The 26189-nt window shown below is 36.9% G+C and overlaps 2 protein-coding genes and 1 long non-coding RNA gene across 3 annotated transcripts in view; all 3 read left to right on the top strand.

The window, feature by feature from the left end:
- Positions 1 to 14311, top strand: part of MPC2 (mitochondrial pyruvate carrier 2) — a 29543-nt gene extending 15232 nt beyond the window's left edge. The window contains exons 3-5 of the mRNA XM_038542635.1: positions 8752 to 8836; positions 9550 to 9661; positions 14079 to 14311. Coding sequence (XP_038398563.1) covers positions 8752 to 8836; positions 9550 to 9661; positions 14079 to 14115 — 234 coding nt within the window. The 3' untranslated portion in view covers positions 14116 to 14311. The remainder of the gene's footprint in view (positions 1 to 8751; positions 8837 to 9549; positions 9662 to 14078) is intronic.
- Positions 950 to 5833, top strand: LOC119872531. The gene is made up of 2 exons (XR_005362144.1): positions 950 to 2296; positions 5518 to 5833. It is a non-coding gene; the product is annotated as an uncharacterized LOC119872531 (long non-coding RNA).
- Positions 14312 to 17799: 3488 nt separating the features above from the next.
- The window catches only part of ADCY10 (adenylate cyclase 10), an 83479-nt gene continuing 75089 nt past the window's right edge, over positions 17800 to 26189 (top strand). The window contains 3 exon segments of the mRNA NM_001253833.1: positions 17800 to 17937; positions 23936 to 24133; positions 24807 to 24911. Coding sequence (NP_001240762.1) covers positions 23986 to 24133; positions 24807 to 24911 — 253 coding nt within the window. The 5' untranslated portion in view covers positions 17800 to 17937; positions 23936 to 23985.

Genomic DNA, 26189 nt, shown 5'->3' on the forward strand with positions numbered 1-26189 from the left:
AGCCTTTGGCAACCACCATTCTACCTTCTGTCTCAATGAATTTTACTACTCTAGGTACCCCAAATAGGTGGAATTGTACAGTGTTTGTCTTTTTTGTGTTTGTCTCACTTAGCACAGTGCACTCTGGTTTATTATCCATGTTGTAACATGTGTCAAACTTTTAGTATGAATAATATTCCATTGTATAGATGCCACATTTTGCATATCCATTGATTTGTTGATGAACACTTGAAGTGCTTCCACCTATTGGCAATTGTGAATAATGCTGCTGTAAGTAATGGCATACATCTATCTATTCCAGTCCCTGCTTTCTGTTCTTTGGGGCATATACCTGGAGGTGGAATTGTTGGATCAGTATTATTTTGAGCAACTGCCCTACTATATTCCACCGAGGCTGCACAGTTTTACATTCCCACCAGCAATTCACAAGGATTCCAATTTCTCCACATTGCCTGCCAATACTTGTTACTTTTGTTGTTGTTGTTGTTGTTTTGTAATAGCCATCTTAATGGGTGTGAAGTGGTAGCTCATTGTGGTTTTGATTTACATTTTCTAATGTGATTAGTTATACTGAGAATCTTTTCATGTGCTTATTGACCATTGTATATCTTTGGAGAAATGTCTTTTCAAACCCTTTGTCCATTTTTTAATCAAGTTGTTTGTTATTGAGTTGTAGGCTATTTTAATTTTCATAAATGCACCATTTAAAATTGTTAGAACAGGGATCCCTGGGTGGCGCAGCGGTTTGGCGCCTGCCTTTGGCCCAGGGCGCGATCCTGGAGACCCGGGATCGAATCCCACGTCGGGCTTCCGGTGCATGGAGCCTGCTTCTCTCTCTGCCTGTGTCTCTGCCCCTCTCTCTCTCTCTCTCTCTCTGTGTGACTATCATGAATAAATAAATAAAATCTTTAAAAAAATTAAAAAAATAAAAAAAAATAAAATTGTTAGAACAGTTTCAGAAACTCAGTTGTAAATCTAAGTAGTTGAGAATGTCAGAATTTACTGTCCCCCAATCTTACGACCTTAGGCAAGTCAAATCTGCCATTTTGTCTCCTTAACTGTAAAATGACTAGAGTAGATTAGTGGTTGGGAGCTGCCTTTTACAGAGAACTGAAGAGTAGTTCTTTTTATTATTATTATTATTATTATTATTATTACTATTATTTATATTGTTAAAAATCAGAATTCAACCAAGTGAATTTGAAGATCTAATTGGCTGTATTAAATGATTCATGAGTGGGATAGCATCCCATTTAGCAAGTAAAGGGGAGCTCCCAAGAGCTACAGAAAGAGAATTTTTAAAGGTAGGACAAGGGAAATTATAAACTTTTAGAAAAGAGGATTATTTCCAGGTGAGGTCACCTTCATTTAGAGACCCAAAAAAGAATCTTAGTAGGTGAATTATCTCATCTTTCTTTGGGAGTTGGGGAGAGGACCCATGTGACAAGATTACATCATTGGTGCTGACCAGAACATTCCTAACTGGTTAAGACTACATTTCAAGGGGAGGTTAAAAGTACAATTACATTAGGTATTGGTGACTTGGCCTAAGTGATGCCACTTTGGGCCTGTGGGTTTCTTTTAACAATATATTGAGAAAAGGTCCCATCAGTTAAAAAAAAAGAAAAAGAAATTTCAACATATTCATGTTTAATGGTTATGCTCACTCAAAACATTCAACACTAGTTTTAGTTTGGTGTGACAGTACTACAGCTATGTTTAGAACTACTATGTAGTATACTGAAGTAGGGGGAAATAGTACTGCTTTTTGTCACTCATGTCTTTAAAGTTCTTTTCAGAATAAGTGTCAATCATTTATGGTGATTGTAAATAATGGTGCCCTTAACTTCATGTGTTTCCCTGACATTTCATTCTGATTTTTTTCTTGACGTGGTGAGCAATTAGTAAGTAGTGTTCACTCACTTTCAATTACTAAAGACAAAAAAAAAAATTTACTAAAGACAAGAATTATGTACATTTACTAATGTTTTCCCCACAATAAATATCATTTTTTCTACTCCTCATGGGACTTAGTTAAACAGACATTTGATTTATGTCTTTCTTGCTCTGTAATTGAATGAGATTCATCAAGGTAACTGTACACTAAATTCCATCATTACATTGTAATCCTACATTTATTCCCAGGAGTGGGAATTGAAGTTTGGTAATCTACCTCCATATATGTCTATACTCCACAGCTGAAACCTGTTCACTCGTGTTCTACCATTCCTGTTTGGTAGAAGAACTCTATGAATATGGAGACTCTTCACAAGAGGCCCAGAACAAGAATTCTAAGGTCCAAACTGAATTTTAGTGTAGACTTTTATAGCAGTTTTGTCTTGTAAGCTGTCTTACTTATATTTGTAAACATTATACAGTCACATGAATTACTTTCTTTATATAATGGGATTCAGAATCATAAAGGATATGATTGAAATCATTCCACAGTAACTGTCACACTTGATCTTAGCCAAAAGGCCAAGAAGCGATTATAGTAACCATTAAAGATAAAATTCATTTTTATTATTCATTCAACTTTACACATAATTTTGTGTTTAGTTTGAATAAATATGTTTATATATTAATTATCGTGGCTAGAATGGAATTTCAGACAGTTTTTAAATGGTAATAGAGATTGTAGCAATCTAGTTATTGTGAGATGACAAAATACGCAACAAAGAATACCAGCAGAGAAAGGAAAATTACTACTTCAGTTGCCCTTAACATAATTTTTATAAACTGTGCAAATGTTTAACGTAAATGGTGATAACTACAGAGCAGAAATGAAGCAGTTGAGGATGGGACAAATTAAAAAGTCAGTGGGAAAGGTTAAAAAAAAAAAAAAAACACTTGAAATTTTTGGTGCCGAACACTAATGGTCCATCTGTAGAAAACTCCATTAGTATGATGTATGAATGTCTTTTTTTTTTTTAATGTTTAAAATGTGTTGTCTACTTATTAATTTAATTAAAATGCAGGGACACCTGGATGGCTCTGTCTGTTAAGCGTCTGTTTTCAGCTCAGGTCATGATCCCAGGGTCCTGGGATCGAGCCCCACGTTGGGCTCTCTGCACAGCAGACAGTCTGCTTCTCCCTCTCACTCTCCCTGTGTGTTCTCCTTCTCTCTCTCAAATAAATAAATGAAATCTTTAAAAAATAATAATTTAATTAAAATGCAGATCAAAGCAAAAATAAACATTTAAAACTAGTGTGATTTTTTTTAAATAATGGAAAATATATTATTATTTTCTTCCTCTACTCTGTGTCAGCAATGAAAGTTATATAGTAATTATATGTCTATAAAATATAATTGATTGCTTAACTGTTGTTTATAGCACTATTATTATTATAAGAGTAAGAATGACTTACTCTATTTATAATAAATTTGGGGGTTCTCTTTGACCTCAAATTTGCCACAACTTAAAAGTTTACTGATTTTATCAATAGCTTTGGTGTTTTTTTGATCTGGCCCTCCAGTATTTTGAAACACTGACAGTATGATATACTCATAAGTGCCTTGTTGGTTATCTGTCTCCTTTAAAAACATCTATTTTAAGTTCATGTTGAAATCATACATAGTCTTCTGATGACAGCACAGCAGTAGAAACTGTGCCTTGTTCTCTGGTGAGGAGACTACTTTTGTTTGTTATGTATTTATATACATATTATTCCAGACCAATTGATAATAATTCATGTACGGTAGTCTATCCATGACATGTGACAGTTGCTGCTCCAAGCCACATATGTTTTATATTAAGAATTTAAGAGTATACTTGTTCAGACATTTAACTGTATCGGATTCCTTCTTAGCCACTTAATTAGCTACTTTATTAATTATTTGGTTGAAACCAAATAATTAATCATTGAGGTCAAAGTGGATAATTATAAAAAATAAAACAGATAATCCTTACATACTTTAAATATTTTATTTTAACTTAATATATATTCATTTGCCAATCATCTATAAGACTAAGGCTTTTATTGGTGTAAGGATTCTTTCAAGTTCCACATTTTCTACTTTGGATGAATTATTCCACAGTGCATCATGTGTAATTTTCACTTTAGGGGTGCCTGGTTGGCTTAGTCAATAGAGCATGTGATTCTTTTTTTTTTTTTTTTTTAATTTTTATTTATTTATGATAGTCACAGAGAGAGAGGCAGAGACATAGGCAGAGGGAGAAGCAGGCTCCGTGCACCAGGAGCCTGACGTGGGATTTGATCCCGGGTCTCCAGAATCGCGCCCTGGGCCAAAGGCAGGCGCCAAACCGCTGCGCCACCCAGGGATCCCCGAGCATGTGATTCTTAAACTCAGGGTCATAAGTTTGAGTCTCAGGTTTGGGGTAGAGATTACTTTAAAAAAAATTTTTTTTTTTTTACTTTCCACTTTAGTTTTGTTTGAAACACAGCAATTTCATAGATAATTTCACAATAGTATAAGAGCAGAAATTTGCTAGATTTTTATGGCTTTCCCACCCAGTCTTTTTATATCTGTCTCGTTCACATAAATTTGACAGCAGGCTTTAACAACTTGCCTTTATTCAATCTTTCCAAAGCAGTCACTTTAATTTTCATAGAAATGACAACCCTCTTTTGTGTTTCACCTATTTACCTAATTGTTCATTAAGTTACTACATTAGGTTTAAGGACAGAGTTGATAAGAATTCACCTCAACTAGTGAGAGCAAAAATTTGTGAATACAGCATAAAATGAAGAGCCATGGGTATTCAGCATGCCTCAGGCATCTGTTATCTTGTTTACAGATCTCTAACTTGTTAGAGATCTTTGGCTAACCTGGGAAACTATTATGTGAAGGTCAAAGAGCTTCCTTTATTTTTGTTCATAGTCTTTTGCACAGTTACACTCAACTCTCAAACAATATACCATTTTGTATAGCTCATTTTTGTGTTTTTTCTTCAATTTAGGAATAAATCAAACTATTTCAAGATTATCCATGCAGATTTTTAATACCTATTTCTTTTTAAGCTGGAATTATTTATAGATTAATTTATGGTTTAGAATCTTGGGTGCCTGGGTGGCTCAGTGGTTGAGCATCTGCCTTTGGCTCAGGTAGTGATCCCGGTGTCCCAGGATCGAGTCCCGCTTTGGGCTCCCTGCAGGGAGCCTGCTTCTCCCTCTGCCTGCATCTCCACCTCTCTGTCTCTAGTAAATAAATAAAATCTTTAAAAAAACAAATGGCTTAGAATCTTGAGGATTGGGTGCTTGGGTGACTCAGTTGGTTAACGGTCTTCCTGAGCTCAGATCATGATTCCAGAGTCCTGGAATCAAGTCCCACATCGGGCTTCCTACCCTGTGGGGAGCATGCTTCTCCATTTCCTGTTCCCCCTTCATAACTGGCTCTCTCTCATTCATAAATAAATAAATAAATAAAATCTTTTTAAATATCTTGAGGGCTTTGCTATCTCTAAGCATTTGAAATTGGAATATTCTAAAGTGGTATCTCATTTTTTTAACATTCCTCTAAAAGTGTCATAAGACTATTTTTTTTTTTTTTTTTAGTAAATGAGAAAATACTGAAGAAAAGAAACAAACACAATGTTTTATACTATCTGGAGAATACCTACCCGACCCGATGGAGATAAAAAGATGCCAAAGAGGATTGATTACAGGGAACCTGGGTAGCTCAGTCAGTTGAGCAGCCCTAACTCTTGATTTTGATTGAGGTCATAGTCTTGGGGTCCTGGGATCCAGTCTGCGTCAGGCTCCATGGGAGTCCACTTGAGGATTCTCTCTCCCTCTGTCTCTCCCCTGTTTGTATGCGCAGGTGCATGCACGCTCTCTTTCTCAAATAAATAGATCTTTAAAAAAAACTGAAGGGCACCTGTGTGACTCAGTCAGTTAACCATCTTGCCTTCAACTCAGGTCACGATCCTAGGGTCCTGGGATCAAACCCCACATCAGGCTGCATGCTCTTTGGGCAGCCTGCTTCTCTCCCTCTGTGTCCACCCCCCACCTCCCTGCTTGTGCATTCTCTCTCTCTCTCAAATATACATACTAAACATACTGTTGTGATAGTTGTTGTGGATCAGTACTTGCTTTGTATGTTAGAGTATTTTATATAATCTTATTACTTATTCTAAACACTCTCTGAATAGACTCTATATAGTTCTATCATTTGAATAAAGTTCATAATAAAGATGAAAAGGAACACAGGCCATGTGCCTCCTATCCTGAGACTAATAATTCAGGAAAAGACAGAAAACTAATATTCCTTTTTCTCTGTTGCTCTACAGACATAAGCTACTATTTGTTCTTGTTAATATTTTCTAGACACTGTGCTAAATACTTTTAAGACATATCTCATTTAGTCATACATTACTTTTGCAGGGATAGCTATTAATAGTCTCATTTTACACATGGGGAATTTAAAGCAAAGTGTTAATGTAATCTGACCAAAGTCACCAGCTAGTAAATGACAGAGATTAGATTTGGTGAGATTTTCTAAGGTAATTTACATAAGGGTAGAGTGATATAGAAATAGAAAAGAGTTTTTTAGAAACATGAGAAAAGAGCTGAAGACCTTCATGGAAGAGAACAATTATTAACAAGTCCCAGAAAAATAAAGTGTATACTGGGAGCATAAACAAAATCATGACCACTGACTTCTTCCCCCAAAAAAGTTAGAATGTAGCCTATAGTGTTCATAGATCTATCCAACAAGCTGCAATGTAATAGTAGATTACCCAGTAGATTAATAGTAGACATCAATCCCTTTCATCCCTTCCCAATGGCAGTATATTACCCTCAGAAGCAGAACAAATATGAAATGGAGAAAACGCATATTGGGACCTGGAAGAAGAATCTAGGAGAGATAATCAAGGAAGTATTTGGGAGAAAAAAAATCACAGGACTGTGGGTGAAAGTTAACAGTGGCATAGAAAGAGGCAAAATAGTGTTAGCCATGATTTGCCTCTGATTATACTCCTCTGTGTAACCATTTCCCCCTTTTAAAATCAGAATCATTGCTTTCTTGTACTGCTGACTTTATTAATTCAAAACCCCCTTTGTATTCAGTTTAAGTTTGTGTATAAATTCACAAGTATATCTATGTTCTACATAGGAGCAAAACCCTTTGCTGATTTATATTTTCCATGTCAGAGCATCTTTTAGAAACTCAGTGAGACCTAAAAATAATTACTTAAAAACATATTCTCTAATGACATTTAGAATTTGATTTAATAAAATATTTAAAGGAAAAAAAGAAAGGGAAGAGAGGAGATGAAACAAATGTGACAAAATTTCAATAATTAACTCTGGGTGATGGGCTTGTAAGCATTCTTTGTACTCGTCTCTTATTTGGGTATGCTTGAATTTTTCATCAATAAAAATCATTTTATTACATACTCTCATCTCTACAATAGAAAAGCATAACTAATACTCTAGTGAAGGAAGACTCATTACTATATTTTCTGAGTGATACTAATGGCAAGGGTATCAGTAGGGGGATTATACAACAGTGTTAAAAACACGGCAGAGATGGGGCACTTGGATGGCTCAATTGGTTAAGCATCTGCCTTCACTCAGGGCTTCCTGCTCAGAGGGGAGTCTGCTTTTTCCTCCCCCTGCACCTGTGCACTTTGTCTTCTTCCCTCTCAAATAAATGAAATTTTTTTAAGATTTTATTTATTCATAAGAGACACAGAGAGAGGCAGAGACACGGGTAGAGAGAGAAGCAGGCTCCATGCAGAGAGCTCAATGTGGGACTGGATCCCGGGACTCCAAGGGTCACGCCCCAAGCCAAAGGCAGACACTTAACCACTGAACCACCCAGGCATTCCTAAATAAAATCTTTATAAAAAAAAATAAATAAATAAATAAAAAAAAAACCAGCAGAGAAGAAATAACCTTGTGTACTTTGACATTAAAGAAAAATGTGACCCCAAAACTAAAATTATAACAGTTTTTCTGAAACTTCCACTTTTGTTTCCAAAGATTTATTTACCTCTTTCAGAGAAAGAGCGCACTGGAGAACTTGAGGGGGTGGGTGGCAGAAGAAGGAAAGAGAAATTCAAGCAGAGTCCACTCTGAGCATGTAGCCTGACATGGGGCTTGATCCTGCTACCATGAGATCATGACCTGAGTGAAAACTAAGAGTCACTTTACCGACTGAGCCACCCAAGTGTCCCTGATACTTCTACTTTTAAAAAAGAATGTTGACAAAAACATGAAAGGAGGAATCTATACAGATTACCTTAAGGAGCTTTTAGGCATCCACCACACCAGTGGTTTCCAGCATATATAAAGAATATATAATTTCATAAGTGAAAGAAGTACTATTTGTTAGAATACATATACACTACTGATTTTCAAGTATATGAAGCTATTTGATGTGGTTAATAAAACACAAATTCAAAAAGCATTCCTGAATTCTTTATAGTTTTTCATGATGATATGTATACATTTGCTTAATGCACGGATACTAAAATTACAGCAACTGTCATATGGAAATCTCAAATCTTTATGTTTTATGTAAAATTAAGAATTAGGGACGCCTGGGTGGCTCAGTGGTTAAGTGCCTACCTTTGGCCCAGGGAGTGATCCTGCGGGCCCAGGATCGAGTCCCACATCGGGCTCCCTGCATGGAGCCTCCTTCTCTCTCTGCTTGTGTCTCTGCCTCTCTGTGTCTATCATGTATAAATAAAATCTTTTAACTAATTAATTAATTAAATTAAGAATTATTACTGCACTCTCATGGTACCTCTTCTCTTTCTGTATATTGACATGTATTTCTAGGGGTTGGTGTGTGCCGGATTGGCTGACATGGCCAGACCTGCAGAGAAACTCAGCACAGCTCAATCTGCTGTTTTGATGGCCACAGGTAAGTTAAATATTTTCTGTATTCCATGTAGGACGTGTGATATATTTATTTTGTTTTACATCAATTTATTTAATAGCTTAAAGTTTTAAGCATATATACACACTCAAACATACACACACACATACCAAGAAATTAACAATGTTTACTCTGGGAAATTATTATACATGGAGAAGGCAGAAGAGAATTACTATGAATAAGTACCTGCATGGATTTTTGTTTTTTAAGTTTTTGCCATGAACCTATTTTATAAGTAGGAAAAAGTTAATAAACATTTGCTCTGTAAAGATTACCTGTTGATGTAAGAATTAAATATTTTGTGTAACACTGAATCATAACAACTTTATGAAAGACTCAAAGTACAGCATTTCTTTTTCCTTTATCCTACATTATGTTATCATGGTCTTATGCATAATTATCTTACTCTAATATTGAATGTTCAAAAGATATTGCGGCAGTACCCATGCTTTTTAAAAAATATTTTGTTTCTGTGGCACCTGGGTGACTCAGCAGTTGAGCACCTGCCTTCGGCTCAGGGCGTGATCCCAGGGTCTGGGATCGAGTCCCACCCACATCAGGCTCCTTGTGGGGAGCCTGCTTCTCCCTCTTCCTGTGTCTCTGCCTGTCTCTGTCTCTCATGAATAAATAAGTAAAATCTTTTAAAATAAATAAAAACAAAAACTTTTAAAAATTAAAAAAATATTTTGTTTCAACAGGGTTTATTTGGTCAAGATACTCACTTGTAATTATTCCCAAAAACTGGAGTCTGTTTGCTGTTAATTTCTTTGTGGGTGCAGCAGGAGCTTCTCAGCTCTTCCGTATTTGGAGGTAAGCCTATCAAAGGTGTTAAAAAGAAAAATCTGCCTCAGAAGCCACCCAGATGGCAATGCCTTTTTTTTTTTTTTTTAGATTCATGTATAATGATAAGATGGGATATGCCTAAAGCAGAAATTTATAGAAAAGTCAAGGGGTTTAAGTTAAGAGTGTTAAACAATATGTTTGCTATCTAGGTTTTAAATCTGTCTGTGTATTATATCTAGATATGTAGCCCTTTCATAGAATCTTCTAAGACAACATACACAAGTTATGAAATATTAAGTAATTTCCTCCATGAATCTTTTATCATTATATATAATAAAATGGGACCTAAATGTGTATGGTTATGTGGTATTGGAAATGATCTTTAGAGTGAGCTGCTGGTCTTGTCAGAAAGTGTTCCAGGAACATTTGGAAGTTTTTAAAACTGTTTACAGGGCATCCCTCATTTTATTTCATTTCGCTCCATTGTTCTTCATAGATATTGCACATTTTCACAAATTGAGGATTTGTGGCAACCCTGCACCTAGCAAGTATCGACACCATTTCCCCAATAGCATTTGCTCCCTTTATGTCTGTTGTGTGTCACATTTTGGTAATTCTCACAATATTTCAAAAATTATCATTTAAAAAAAATTTTTTTACATTTGTTTTTATTTAAGTTCGATTTGCCAACGTATAGTAACACCCAGTACTCATCCCATCAAGTGCCCTCATCAGTGCACCCCAACCCCCACCCACCTCCCCTTCCACAACCCTTTGTTTCCCAGAGTTAGGAGTCTCTCATGGTTTGTCTCCCTCTCTAATTTTTCCCACTCAGTTTCCCTCCTTTTCCTTATAATCCCTTTCACTATTTCTTATATTCTGCGTATGAGTGAAGCCATATGATGATTGTCCTCTGATTGACTTATTTCACTCAGCATAATACCCTCCAGTTCCATCCACGTCGAAGCAAATGGTGGGTATTCATCCTTTCTGATGGCTGAGTAGTATTCATTATAATATTTGTTATAGATGATCTGTGATCACTGATCTTTGATGTTACCACTGTCATTGTTTGGGGTGGGCACCACAAACCATGCCCCCATAAGACAGTGAGTGAGCTGAACTGATAAATGTGTGTGTTCTGACTGCGCCACCGACCAGCCATTCCCCATCTCTCTCCCTCCTCAGATCTCTCTATTCCCTGAGATGCAGTAGTACTAAAAATAAGCCAATTAATAAGCCTGCAGTATGCCTCTAAGGGTTCAATTGAAAGGAAAGAGTTGTACATCTCTCACTTTAAAACAAAAGCTAGAAATAAGTTTAGTGAGGAAGGCATGTTGAAAGCCAACAAGACAGGCCAAAAGGTGGCCTCTCGTGCTGAACATTTAAGTTGTGAATGCAAAGGAACATTCTGGAAGGAAATTAAAATGCTACTCTAGTGAATATATGATTGATAAGAAAGTGAATGGCCTATCACTGATCTGGAGAAAGTGTCAGTGATCTGGATGGAAGATCAAACAGCCACAACATTCCCTTAAGCCTAAGCCCAATCCAAAGTAATATCCTCACTCTCTTCAATTCTGTGAAACTCAGAGAGATGAAGAGGCTGCAGAAGAAAAATCTGAAGCCAATAGAGATTGGTTCATGTGTTTCAAGGAAAAGCCATCTCCATAACACACAAGTACAAAGTGAAACAGCAAGTGCTGATGTAGAAGCTGCAGCAAATTTTCCAGAAGATTTACCAGATTAAGTAATGAAGGTAGCTACAGCAAACAACAAATCTTCAGTGTAGGTGAAACAACTTTATATTGGAAGAAGATGCCATCCAGGACTTTCATAGTTAGAAGTCAATACCTGGCTTTAAGGCTTTGAAGGACAGTCTGATTCTCTTGCTAGGGGCTGATGCAGCTGATGACTTGAAGTTAAAGCCAGTGCTCATTTACCATTCTGAGAATCCTAAAGACCTAAGAATAAATAATAGTAAATCTCCTCTGCCTGTGCCCTATAAATTGACAACACATCTGTTTACAACATGGTTTATTGAATATTTTAAACCCATTGTTGAGACCCAGTGCTCAGGGAAAAACGGTTCCTTTCAAAATATTTCTGCTCGTTGACAATGTGCCTTGTCACCCAAGAGCTCTGATGAAGATGTATGGCAAGATTAGTGTTGTTTTCATCCTGCTAAGACAACAGCCATTCTGCAGCCCATGAATCAAGGAGTCATTTCAATTTTCATGTCTTCTTATTTAAGAAATATATTTTGTAAGGCCATAGATTGTAATTCCTCTGATGGATCTGGTCAAAGTAAATTGAAAACCTTCTGGAAAGGATTCCCTATTTTAGATGCCACTAGGAACATTTGTGATTCATGGGAAAAGGTCAAAATATCACTGTGAACAGGAGTTTGGAAGGAATTGATTCCAACCCTCATAGATGACATGAGGGGTTCAAGACATCACTGAGGGAAATAACTGCAGATGTGGTAGAAATAGCAAGAGAACTAAGTATGAGAAGTGGAGCCTGAAGATAAAACTGACTTGCCACAATCTCAGGAACAAACTTGAATGGATGAGGAGTTAATTCTTATGGATGAGCAAAAGAAAGTGTTTCTAGAGATAGAATCTTCTCCAGGTGAAGATTCTGTGAAGACTGCTGAAATGGCAACAAAGAATTCAGAATATTGCATAAACTTAGTTGATAAAGCAGCAGAAGAGTTTGAAAGGATCGATTCCAATTTTGAAAGAAATTCTTCTGTGGTAAGATGCTATCAAGTGGCATCGTGTGCTACAGAGAAATCATGTGTAAAAGAAAGAGTTAATTGACATGACAACTTCGTTGTTGTCCTGTTTTAAGAAACTGTCACTGCCACCCCAGTCTTCACAACCACCACCCTGGTCAGTCAACAGCCATCAACATTGAGGCAAGACCCTCCACCAGCAAAAAGATTACGACTCACTGAAAACATAGATGGTGGTTAGCAATTTTTAGCAGTATTCTTAAATTAAGGTATGTACTTCTTTCCTAGACATAATGCTGTTGCACACTTAATAGACTATAGTATAGTGTAAACATAACTTTTATATGCACCAGAAAACCAAAATATTCATTTGCTTGCTTTATTGTGATACTTGCTTTTATTGTGGTGGCCTGGGAATGAACCCACAATGTTTCCAAAATTTGCCAATATACTCAGTAGTTAACATTATTTGTCAGTGATTGGCTAGCATTCTGGAGTGAACTCATCTTAGATGAAGGCTCTAGGTTTGTTTGAACTGCCTTTCTAAATTACAAGACAATGTTCTTTGGCTAAAAAAAAATTAAATGATCTCAATAAAGAAATAGAAAATACTCAGTTATAATTTACCTTCCTTTCAGAAGGCATCCTATTCTGCAGAGTATATTATATCTTGATTTTATTTATCTTTACTATCCCTGGGTTTATAATTCCATTCTTTCATAATCATCTAACAGTTTTAGAGCTTACTTATATTCCTATAAACTTTGATTTGCACAGTGATTTTATTCACGAGTATTTTTCTCAGCCACCATTTCATTCTAACCTTATGTTAACTCAGTAGTAGAGCTAAGAAAATGCTAAGTGCAACGTTCAGAACTATTTCTAAAGCAAAAACTCAGATGCAGTTTGACAAAAAGATTTTTGGCACCTCTCAGTCACAATAGCAGATTGGGAGATTTAATTAAAAATATAAATGTTGGACTCTGGAGCATTTAGAAGAACACTGTTGAGTATTTAAAATCAGAACTTTTTGAGAAATCTGGGAGGTATGGTAAACTTCATGGAATAAGTTACTTTTTGTGCTTATATTCTCTACTCTTGTAAATCTGGAAAGAATAATAAATGAAGCTCAGGGTGTTGTAGAAGCAAAAGACTATGGCTTTGTGGTTAATTTTTCTTTAGATTAATGAGAATGGAAATAGGACTTAGCTTTACTGTCCTGCTAACCCAGCTTTTACAAACTGCTAACAACCCAGTAGCCTGCCTGCATCACAAAAAATACATTTATTTTTAGTGATTAGACAGGATCCCATTCCCAATTTATTTTATTCTTAGGACAGATGTTTTGTAAGTATAAAATAAAAAGTTCTAGATGACCACACTTTAGTAAATTTTATCTATATGTTCACATATTTGTTTCACTCTTCTTACATAATTCAAGAATGAAAATATTTACCAAAATAATAGTTTTGTATAGGAAACTGTTGTCAAACTTTTTGGCATTTAGAGGCTAGATGCAAATAAAATTCTTAAGTCACTTTCTATTCTGCCTGTTTCACACATGCCCCTGAGAAGATTGTAGTTCCCAATATATAGCCTCTTGACTAGTGAGAAAGAAGACATGGAATATACTTCCCATTCTTTTCCTATTATACATTTATCTATTGTGATTCATAATTATTTTTCTTTCTGTTTCCTTTATAGATATAACCAAGAATTAAAAACTAAAGCAAACAAATAAGAGTTCCTGACCACCTGAACAATCTAGATGTGAACATAAACCACTGGGACTAATTTGATTTATAATTTGGCTGTTGATAAGGTGATATTAACTGTGCTACTGTTTGGAAGGCATAAAAAAATCAAACTGTAAACTGGGGGCTAATACTTGATTTAACAGAAAAATAAAGCAAACTTTTAATAACAGTGTTTCTTTATATATGACTTAAGGAACTTATTTATGGATATGAGTAACATTCTTTTCTACTATTTGCCCATAATAAGTCATACTTGCTCCTTCTGTTCTAGTCTACCAGAGATGGTTAAAAGGTTAAATAATCTGTTGTACAGTGAAGGATGATGAAGTCCCTGGAAGTAAAAGGAAATAGAGCTAAAGAGAGTGAGAAGTGGATAATGGAATGGCTAGCAGTTCTTTAATAGCCACAGAGTAACAGAGGATCTCTGAGTTTTTGAATTACATTCCATAATTGATATAATGTGGCAGAAAAGGTTCTGGAGTCCTAAATTTGAATCCCAGCTCTGTGATTTGTAATCTATGACTTTGGGCAGATTAAAGTGTCTAGTAGAGTGCCCTGGACATAAGTCAGCCTTCTATAAACATTACGACTTTTATCCCTCTTATGAAGAGAGACAACATAGATTATTCTGTGCTAGAAATAATCAACAGTCTATTCAATTTGAGCTCCTGTTTAGAGTAGTGGGTTTCCTTCTAAAAATTCTACAAGAGCCAGTCCTGAGTAGAACTGTAGTCAGAGGAATCACCAAAGCAAGTTATTTCTAAGTTTGAAGAAGCAATGACAAAAGAACTTTTAAAATACTGTATGTGATCAAAATCTGGCAGTTAGCAGTGAAAACCTTATACTTTATCAGTTATCCTTTCTCTTTAGTCCATCTTTGAGGAGGAAGGATTAGAGAATTTGACATAGGAAAAAGTGAAGAGGTCCTGAAGAGCCCAATTATCACTGCTTTCTTTGTATAACCATGCTGTTAAATTAGTTTGGCCTATGTGAACACACATGTGTATGTGTTTCCTACGGTTAAACCTTTTTTTCTGACCAAAACATTTAATTAACAAAAAATATTACAATAGCAGAGAAAATAATAATAATAACAATAAAGAGAAATTAGAAGAAGTGGGAGTTGGGGTAGAAGAAAATGCAAAGGCCGTGGTCCTTAAGAGACCAACACTCCAGCTGAGCTGGACTTAGACCCAGCCCCTTCTGAGTTCTCCTTGGCTGCTGGCTTCTCATCTTCCCCCATGAGACAAATGTTGTACTCTTCCTGGAATTCATTTAGTCCTCTTCCCTTTGCCTGAAGCTGCTGTGTGAATGTCTCAGTGATCTTCTGTATCAGCTACGTGTTGTTCTCCAAAGCAGGCAACACGTCTTTGACAGTATGCTCCACCAGCACACCTCTAGCACTTGCAGGCCCCATCTCTTAAGAAATATGGCATAGACACAAAAGGCTTATTAAAATGTATATGTTGAACTGATATTTCCTTTTCATTAAAACCTGCTCTTTCCTGGGACACCTGGGTGGCTCAGTGGTTGAGCATCTGCCTTCAGCTCAGAGTGTGATTCCCAGGGTCCTGGGCTCAAGTCCCACATCAGCTTCTTGCTGAGAGCCTGTTTCTCCCCCTGTCTGTGTCTCTGCCTCTCTCTCTGTGTCTCTCATGAATAAATAAATAAAATCTTAAAAAATAATAAAATAAAATAAAAACCTGCTCTTTCCTATGAGTTCTCCTAAGCCCCACTTGTCAGTCAAACTATTTATAGCAGTTAGATGCAATCACATTTCCCTTTGGTTCTCAGAAGTTCCATTGACAGACTACCAGCTCATGCTTTCTTTATGCCCCAAAACATTCATCCACTCCATTACTGAATCTTAAAAATCAAAGGACTCTAATAAGTTTCCAATAAAAAAATTCTTACCACTTGAAACACATAGTCCACGACCAGTTTCACAACTACTCTCAAAAACTTAGAATTTATATGCCAGAAGTCCTTACTACCAATATGGGTACTGAAGTCCATAAAAGTACATTTCACAATGGTACAGATCACTTGATCGGTCTAATTGAGTTGATTTCTATATCAAAATTTCTAACCAGCCCTGAAAGCTTTATTAGGTAAGTCCTCAATGCGAGGTCTAACAGGCCTGGGTTTCAGTTCAACTCTGGTACATATTAACTGTGAGATCTTATTAATCTTTGTCTCTGGGCTTTAGTATTTTTAAGAGTAAAATGGAAATGTGAAAGTATTTACGTAATAGGATTGTTATAAAGACTAATAGAAATAATGTTTTAACTCAGGACTTGGTCGATGATGGGTGTAAAATTAGGAAGTTTCAGGATTAGTACTTTCTTATACCAAAGTATATCTGCAAAAAGGGTATAAACTGTGTTAACCTATTTGCACACTTTCTGGGGGTCGTAGCTATTGGAACTCTTAAGATTTTCATAGGCTAAAGCAGAAAACATGCTGCTTGTGATGTGGGGCCAGAAGCAGGGTGGAGAGTGCTCAAGAAGAGATAAATTCTTTAAAAAAAAAAAAAAAAGATAAATTCTTTAGCCTATCTTTTTTGTGGTTTGGCATTCATTTCAAAGAAATATTGATCCAAAGTACATCAGTGCTGTCATTTCTCCATAGTAAACAGGTTGTCTTTTTTTTTAAGTTGTTCAAATGATGGTGAAAGGTTGAATCTTAACAAGGATTGACCTCAAATCCCAGGTTCCTCTCCATGAAGGAAAACAGTTTCTACTGGAGCTTGTTTATATGATGAAACAAAAATAGAAAGCACTGGTATTAAGATGGGCTTTCTCCCTAAGGAGTCTGTTTAATTACATGAGGTATGATTCTAATTATATTAAGACTGGTTTCCACAACTAACATCACAAAATTTTCTCAAGAAAATATAATTAAATTAATCTCTTTTCTCCGTAAGACAACTGTGTTTTACAATATTTTGAAACACAGTAAATTTAATGATAGGGCTGGACTCATCTTGAGAATGATTACTTACTTTTAAAGTTCAACTTTTTTAAATTCAAGTTTTACATATGTGTCACTAAATGTTAATTGTAGTTGTGACATATATAAGAAGAGCTAGAAAATCAAAACAGGATTGAAGCTGTTAGAAAAAAATCTGCAACCCTCCTAAAACACATTATGGTCAGTGCCATGTTGGATTGCAGGTTATCTTTGGGGTAAATTTGATTAGAAATGTGCACTTGAATAAAAAAAGAAGGATATGTAATTCTTTAAACAAAAATTTACCTCACAAAAATCCCTAAAGTACTAAATATTTAACTGATAAATTTCACGGTCCTGATAAAAGCCATAATTATTACTAACCAAAATTGGGTGTTTGCTTATTCAGGAGATACATGGCTTTATTATAATCACCCACTAACTATTGCCTAATTTCAACCCCCCTCTACTAGGTCAGAGAAAGAGTTATAAAAACTACTTTGGGGCCATCAGTCTCCCTGACCCTTGCCCCACAGGTCTGGATGGAGAACGTGAACCAGCCAGTCCATGTAGGAGTAACAGGCCACTGGGACTGGTGGGGGAGGGGGGGGACCATGCCAGCCAATCAGAGGCACAGTTAGTGAGCGTGAAACAATGAGCTTCTGATGAGGGTGTGGTCTGGAAAACGGCTTTTAGACAAAACTGTCATTTTATGGGTCAGCTATAGATGGACATGGCACTTCTGCTGTCTTCAGAATAATGTCACCCAGGCCCCTTTTCTATTTTCTGCACTCCTGAAACATCTGGTACCTGATCTAGGCTCTGGCTTTCCCTCAGCCCTGGAGAAAGAGGAGGTATGTGGCATCCCAGTAGGAAGAATGGTTGCAAAGGTGAAGGTGAGGTCACCCCTCTGGGAAGAAGACAGGTACTGGCTTAGAGGAAAGTGGGAAGTCCTTGAGCTAGGAATCCTAGAGAGATGATAGGTAGGTAGGTAGGTAGGTAGGTAGATGATAGATAGATAGATAGATAGATAGATAGATAGATAGATAGATAGATAATAGATAGATAATGTAAATCTGTGTCAATCAAGTGAGGTTAGAAACTTGAAGTCTTAAATGTTGCCTCATCCTATTTATTCTGGATGCTCTATTTACCTGGCTTGCCCTCTTTAGTTACCCCTTTCCTGCTACTTCTCACATGATAGCCTCCTCTTTATCAGTCCTCAAACAGCAAATGCCAACTGTGTGAGGGGGTTGGTAGGAAATGCTGTGGAGAAAACAAGGTCATGTAGAACATGGTCTCTAAAACAGGAGTTTAAATCACAGAAGACATAAGCAGACCAATAGATAGGGAAGGATATCTAAATAGCAAATAAGGCACATACATTTATAACACAAAGTGCCCTCATAACTCAGAGGAAAAGTTGCCTTGGCTAGAGTGGTCTGGCAAGATTTCCTAACAACATTATCCCTTTAAGTTCAGAGTATCTCCTCTTTGGGCTCTTATAAAGCCTGATTTGACATAGTAGTGAAAAACTAGATGAAAGCTGAAATCTGTTAGAAGTTTCTAAAAGAGATGTTTAGAGAAACCATGATGGATATAATTGATCTTTAATTTCATTTTCATTTTCAGATACTGCTGAGTTTTAACTAGAATGAAGCCATGCACTCCTTCCTTCTTTCAGAGAACTCTTTCTTAATATATCTTTCAGGCCTCACCCACCTGCTTACTCTTTCATCCTTTCAGATATCCTCATTCCTCAGTGCATTCATGCACCCTCAGTGCCTGCTCTTTTCGAGCTCTCTTCTTGATTATGATTGAGTTGGCCAAATAATTGATGACAGTTCCATCAATATGCATTGGAAGTACTCTAAGATTAAATACATCTTTTCACCAGGTCTTTATGACCTATATCCCTAAAGTGTCATAAAACAAATGAATGTAGCAAGGTGTGGTAGAAAGAACATGAATGTTCAAATCCCACCGACCTGGGCTTTCCAGCTGTGGAAATCTCTCTGAACCTCAGTTTCTGCGTCTATAAAATGGGGATGGGGCCTACCTCACAGTGCTGTTTTGAGGCAACCTATGTAAAATGCTTCACATAAAGAGGTCTCAAATGTGTGCACCACAAGTAAATATTAATCTAAAATAGAAATGTTCTGTTGTCTTCTGAGTGTTCATAAGACAAACATTTATTTTAGACATCTGTGCCTCTTCAGCTCATGGACAAATCATTTTCTTACTCTAGTTTCTCTCATAAATAGTAGCCAAATGCATCTACTTTCTTTATCTAGTAGTTATAAACTTAAAAAACTGTCCAAGTTCTCAAATCACCTTATTTAAAACAATGGAATCTAAGTAATCATCCTTCCATTAACTATAAGAATCACCGTGATCTTGCAGGGAAGACAGCTGTGCCCTTCTTGGGGAAATCCAGTGCTTCCTAAACTTCCAGGCAGGGGAGTTTACATCATTTAAATCTGCCTCCCAGTGATTGCCAGCCATTGAGCCTAGTTCCTCCTCTTGGAGCCACAAAAAATAAATCTAACCCACCTTCCACACAGTGTTCCAACCAGAACAAGAGAGTGTACACTGTGCATGTGAGGAGAGTATGGTATTTACCAGAATTGACAGGCTAGAAGCAGCATTGCTAAATAAAATGCAATATTTGGGATATATTTATATTTAAAAATTATTCATTGTTCATTTAAAATTTAAATGTAATTGAATGTCCTATATATTGTACTAATCCTGGTAGTCTCACAAATGGTAGCCAAAATCAAAATGGCTGAGAAGTCAGCAATGGCAGGAGAGGGAATAGAGCTACAGCCTTGCTCAGTTCTCTTCAGTCCTACCTCAGTTCTGTGGCTGCTTAGCACACCTGTGCAAGCCTCTTCAGAGCATCCATGCCTACAGAAATACTGTTAAGATCACCCATTCTTTGATAAACTGATCCTCTCTACTGAGGAAGCTAACTTGCCTTTACTTGTCAACCTTCTTGTGAACTTTATTCTCACTTAGCCACACCGAATCCCTGCCTGAGGGAGAAAATAGAGGAATTAGTTTGTGCAGGGGCCTGCATTAGACTTTGCACAGGGACCTGTGTCTTCGTGCTACTTTACAACTTTCACATTTCCAAATATTTGAAGATGACTAGCATTTTCACTGGAATGTCATCATCTCCTGACAACATTTCCAATCTCTCCCATCATTCATGTTCCATGGTTAGTGACCTTCAGATAAAACGGCCAGAACTAATCCCAATGCTCTAGATCAGATTTGAACACTACCTGTATACCTTAAGATTGCTTCGTATCCCAGTGGCCAATAAGCATATGAAAAGTTACTTAATTTCATTAGTACCACCAGGATTATACAAAACCACACATACCACCACTCACCTATCGAGATAGCTAAGATTTTTTAAGACTGGCAGCAGCGTGTTGGCTGGGAGACAGAGATTCTGAAGTCTGATTATCTTGCTCATATGGTGTATATTGGTACGACCAATTTGGAAAACTGGCAGGATCTACTCAAGTTCAATATATGTATATCCTGTGACCCACCAACTCCACTCCTAAGTAGATGCCCAAGCAAAATGCATGTGTGTTACCAGAACATATGTACAAGAATGTTCTTAGCAACATTGTTTCTAATAGCCTAAAACTGGAAACATCCAATAGGTCAGTATTAAAATAGAAATATTTTCCAAGGATGTAACTTTTTAGGAGAGATTTGATATAGTTGATGAAATGAGCCCTGTAAAAAATTGGAATATTCTACATAAAGTAAATATTAAGTGTAATGTTCATCAGGGAATACTCTTGGTATGAGTACAATGGATGAATTCTTGTGATCTAATCAGCTGGTGAAATACTAAACAGCTCTAAAAAGGAACATTATTGGTACACATACAACATGGATGAATATCACAAACATTTGAGAAAAATGAAAGCATATATATAGTATGATTCTACTTATGTAAAGCTTAAAAACTGGTAAAGGTGACCTATGGTGTTAGAAATAAGGAGAGGGGGTTACCTTTTGGCAGAAGTGTGAGGGCATGCCTGGGCCATAGCATGAAAGGAGCTTCTGTAGTGGTAATGTTCTCTTTCTTGATATCAGTAGGAATTACATGGATTGTTCATTTTATAATAATTCATAAAGCTATACCCTTATGAATTGTTCATTTTCCTCAACATGTTATGCTTTAATAAAAATGTTTTTTAAAAGATATTTTTTAGCTGCATGGAATTTGCAATGTATCTAGTTTTTCACACCATATGCCTATGCATTTGATTTTGTTAAAATTCTACACATAGCAGTTTGTCTCTGTTCTTCTGAAATTTTATTATCATTTTAGTCAATTAAGATATTTTAAGATCCTGATTCTGTTATTAAGTACCTTAGCTCTCTCTCCAATTACATCTTTAAGTCCTCTAGCATGCCCATGGAGACTGCTGTCTGAGTGGATAACAGAACACAAATGAATATCCTTTAGGTTCGGATTGTTAACTGTGTTAAAAGATAACTGTGTTTTTATCACTCTTATAATTTTGTATCTTACCCATGAGGATGTGAGAAATTTGGCTAAATGCCTTGTTAAAGTCAAGATATATTTTACCTACAGCATTCTATTGATTTAAAAATTCAATAACTCTTCAAAAAAGGAAATAACTTTGTTTTTGGCTCTAAATCTATTTTAACTCCTTTTAACCACCTCTTGCTGATCTAAGTGCTCACATATTAACAAATATTTGAATTATTACAAATATTCCATCTCTGTCTCCCACTGCACACATAGTAGAATTGCACTTTCACACTTATTTGAAATTGCATTCACATAATTTTCTTTAGCCAATGTCACGTGAGTTAGAAGAGAAATATTTCACTTTTGGGAGGACACTTTAAGAATGAGTCTACCCCATCAAATCCTTTTTTCCCACTGTCTTGCTAGCCAGAATGTCCCAGCCTGGATCCCAATGTGAAAGCAATAATAGAGCAAAGCCTCAGATGACTACAATAGACATGTAGCACAAGTAAAAAATGAACAGGAAATAAGCCTTTATTTTAAGCCATTGTGATTTTGGAGTATTTGTTAATGAACCATAATCTAGCTTATACTGACTGAGACACTGTATTTACCAGTCTGTGTTTTCTGTAGCCACATCTTTTGAAATTTGGAAGAGACATGCCCCTCTCCAGTTTTCCAGCTCCTCTCTTGTTCCCAGGATTAACATCTGTCCATTCTTTCAATATTTGTGTATATAGGTTATCTCAGGCTGGCTACTTGAATTTATTTAAAATAAGTGCTTTTAAATACCTTCTTATCTTGGAGTTCAATTCTGTCTTAACAAGATTTGTTATACTTTTCATATAAGACTTATCAAATTCAGTATCTGAAATTACTTATTTGATTTACATGTTTTCTATTCATTGTTCCTAGCACATGCTGTGGTTTTTTAATTGAGTTTTTAAATGCTGCCCCTTTTTTTAACCTTGGGTATGTGTTTCTCTTTTGTTCACTCTCTCACATTTGAGTTTACCAAGGCTTTTCCTTTCCTTTACTCAATACCTAATATTTAGTACTCCATTTTAAAGGTTTCTGTACATTTTAAAATTTGCTAAATATACTAATGTTTTCCTTGTTTTGTTAAAAAAATGTTTTTCTTAAGTCTGTGATACGTGTTTACTGTCTCACTTTTTCCTTCTAATGCTCATGTACCCCAGTATGATTTGTGTCTGGTTGAAATTACCAACCAGTTCCAACCGGTCAGTAACAGTTCCTTTTTTGTTTTTAAACTCTCTTGTTATCTGTATTACTTATTCCAGGAACTTGGATTGCTCTGAATATATCGGGTGTCCTATTTCTGTTCACGATCATAGAGCATGATTTTTACAACATTCAGGCATGAACATTTAATTGATCCCAACAGCTAAAGGAAAGTCTTAGGAAATTCTGGTTTTCTTAGAACTAGGTGGGCAATAAATTAAAATTTCAACATCTCCCTTTTACTTACAATTTAAAGCCTTAAACACACACACACACACACACACACACACACACACACACCTTTGAATTTCTTCCCTCTTTTTATTTAAGACTATACCTTAATAAACTTAATCTCTCTTAATCTCTTGCTTATATGTGATACGTTGCTTTACTACTCACCTTTATATAAATACCCACATAAACTCACATCTATACTTTTTTTTAATTTTCAAAAAGGAGGGGGAGCCTGGGTGGCTCAGGCAGTTGGGCGTTATCTGCTTTCAGCTGGGTCATGATCTCAAGTCCTGGGATCAAGGCCCATGTCAGGCTCTCTGCTCAATGAGGAGTCTGCTTCTCCCTCTCCCTCTCTCCCTCTCTGTACTCTTCCTCTCTCTCTCAAATAGATAAATCTTTAAAAAAATATTTTTTTTTCTGAAAGGAGAAGAAAAGAATGGGAGACCGAAATGGAAGGAGAGAGGAGGATGAACCATGAGGACAGGAGGAGAAAGATCACGAGCTGAGTGGATAGTGCCACTGGCTCCTCTTCAACAGGGCTTGTGTCCCGAGGGCCCATTTCTTCATGAAAATGAATGGACTCATTCAGCTATCCTCTTTCACCCCATTCCATTTATAATAGTGCTCATATATTTCACAGCTGTTCAGGATTGGGATACCCAGCAAGTCAGGGGTTCTCCATATAGAAAAGTAGCCCTTTTCAAGTGGGACTCAACCCTTCAGGCATCATCACCACATAAATAAGTAGTCTGTAGTTTAGAACAAAGCAAGTGGAGAAAAAGAAATAGGAAAGTGAGTAAATTAATTTAAGTCAGATTTCCTCCATTCTCAGCTTTTCTTTGTAGAAGGCCTATTTGGAGACTTTTTGCTGTGACCCTGAACTTTTGCCTTGAACATGCACACTCGAAAAGAAGAATCACAGGACCGGGCCATCGTCAGAATAGCAGCTCATTTACCGGACCTCATTGTCTATGGAGACTTCTCTCCAAAGCTACCCTCTGTGGATTATTTTGATGGAGTCCTGATGTTTGTTGATATTTCAGGCAAGCGCAGGGGGAATTCTTTCATGTGGATGAACACACACAGCTTGATTGCTGGGGGGGGGGGGGTGTCATTTTTGAGCTTGTGTGCTATTACAGCAGATATTCCCATGAAGAAAACAATGGAGGAGGGATACCCTGTGTACCTGGCCCTTTCGTCTTCCCTTACCCAGCATGTCCAGTCATGGGCAAACCTTTAAGATGCCCCAGTCCCATGCTTGGAACTTTAGGCTCCATGTCCCTGCCCAATTTCACCAAATCTAGCTCCCAAGCCCCACACACCTCTAGGCAAACTAGACCTCAGGAAATGGTCTCTTCAGATGTTGTTTACATCCTAACAGTAAGCTTGTCACCTCTTCAGGAGTGTTTACATTTTGTGTGTTTTCATTACCATGGAATGAAGGTTCTATACCAGTTAAAGGAATTGCGGTCTTTCCTGTAAAGGGTGAGAAATTTGGAGGGAAGAAGTAGCTGGCATCTTTCCCTGACCCTCTAAAATAATAAGCTTAGATAGGGGAGGCTGCATATTTGACACTTGACCAGCTGAAGATCATTGAGAAGAGACCTTGCCCATTCTTAAAAGCTGAGGCGCAGTGCTCTCCAGTGAGTTCCTCTTTTCCTGGCTCTGCTTGGTTCCTCCAAGCAGCCAAGGAAACTAGGTGAACATTTATTACAGGTTTTACTGCAATGACTGAGAAGTTCAGCACAGCCATGTACATGGACCGAGGGGCTGAGCAGTTGGTGGAGATCCTCAACCACTACATAAGTGCAATAGTGGAGAGTAAGTGTCCCCATGGGTTTCTGACTTAAGTATATTTCACCTATTGTTTCTCTGTATTTTTTGGTTATAACCAGTTAGAATGCTATTTTTATTTTCCTCATGAAATGTGTAAGAAACCAATCTCTTTTGAAATATAATATAGTGTAAGTAAAGGAATGTAACCAGACCTCACTAATACAGACTATTTGAGGGAAAGAGTGTTTTGCACCAGTTAAAAGACTGAACTAGAGATTACCTTTAAAGAACTTTAGGGGTGCAGGGCACCTGGGTGGTTCAGTGGTTGAGCATCTGCCTTTGGCTCAGGGTGTGATCCCGGGGTCCTGGGATCAAGTCCCACACCAGGCTCCCACTGGGAGCCTGATTCTCCCTCTGTCTGTATCTCTGCCTCTCTCATGAATAAACAAAATCTTAAAAAAAAAAAAAAAAAAAGAACTTTAGGTGTGCCCAGATGGCTCAGTCAGTTGAGCATCTGACTTCAGCACAGGTCATGATCCCAGGATCCTGGGATCTAGCCCCACATTGGGTTCCCTGCTAAGCGGGGAGCATGCTTCTCCCTCTCCCTCTGCCCATCCCCTGTTCATGCTCTCTCTCTGTCTCTCTCTCTCAAATAAATAAATAAAATCTTTAAAAACAAAGTAAAGAATTTTAGTTATATTTAATTACTCAAAAAAGTGAGCATCAACATAACCCAAATGTAGTCTTTAAGATAAGACTACATGTATGAATAGATAAGTGATTTATAAATAACTCATTAGTGCTTTGTCTTCTAATGAGGAATTTAGAAGCACGACTGACTTTTCAACCTCTGCCTGCCATCTTGTTTGTATTATTAATTTGACCTATTCATGAAGAAAAAGATGTACTCTATTAAGGTAAACTCGAGGTCTAGTCTTTTATCAGGATGTAAGTTTCCTAGTTAATATTTTAATATTACCCACTAGACGAAAGTTAATGTTCCTTAAAAGCAGAAACCGTATCTAATTCCTGTTTGTGTCCCACTCAGTACAATGGTACTCAACAAATTTGTGATGATGCATAAAGAAGAGGGGAAAATGCCCACTTCTGTCATAAAGGCTAAACAAAATACAAGTTGGTAGTATACAAAACCCAAGTTGACCCTAGTGGTGGTTTCCCAATTTTCTGATTCTCACTTCTATGGAATCCTGTCACTCATCCACTCACCCATGTCACTCAAGCCCCAGCTTATAACATAGATTGACCAGTAAGAAGCATTCCACTATCAGAGGAGTAGGTGGTTATCCTCAGGCCTCCCCAGAA

The sequence above is a fragment of the Canis lupus genome, chromosome 7, assembly GCF_011100685.1.
Source record: "Canis lupus familiaris isolate Mischka breed German Shepherd chromosome 7, alternate assembly UU_Cfam_GSD_1.0, whole genome shotgun sequence".
Taxonomy (NCBI): Eukaryota; Metazoa; Chordata; class Mammalia; order Carnivora; family Canidae; genus Canis; species Canis lupus.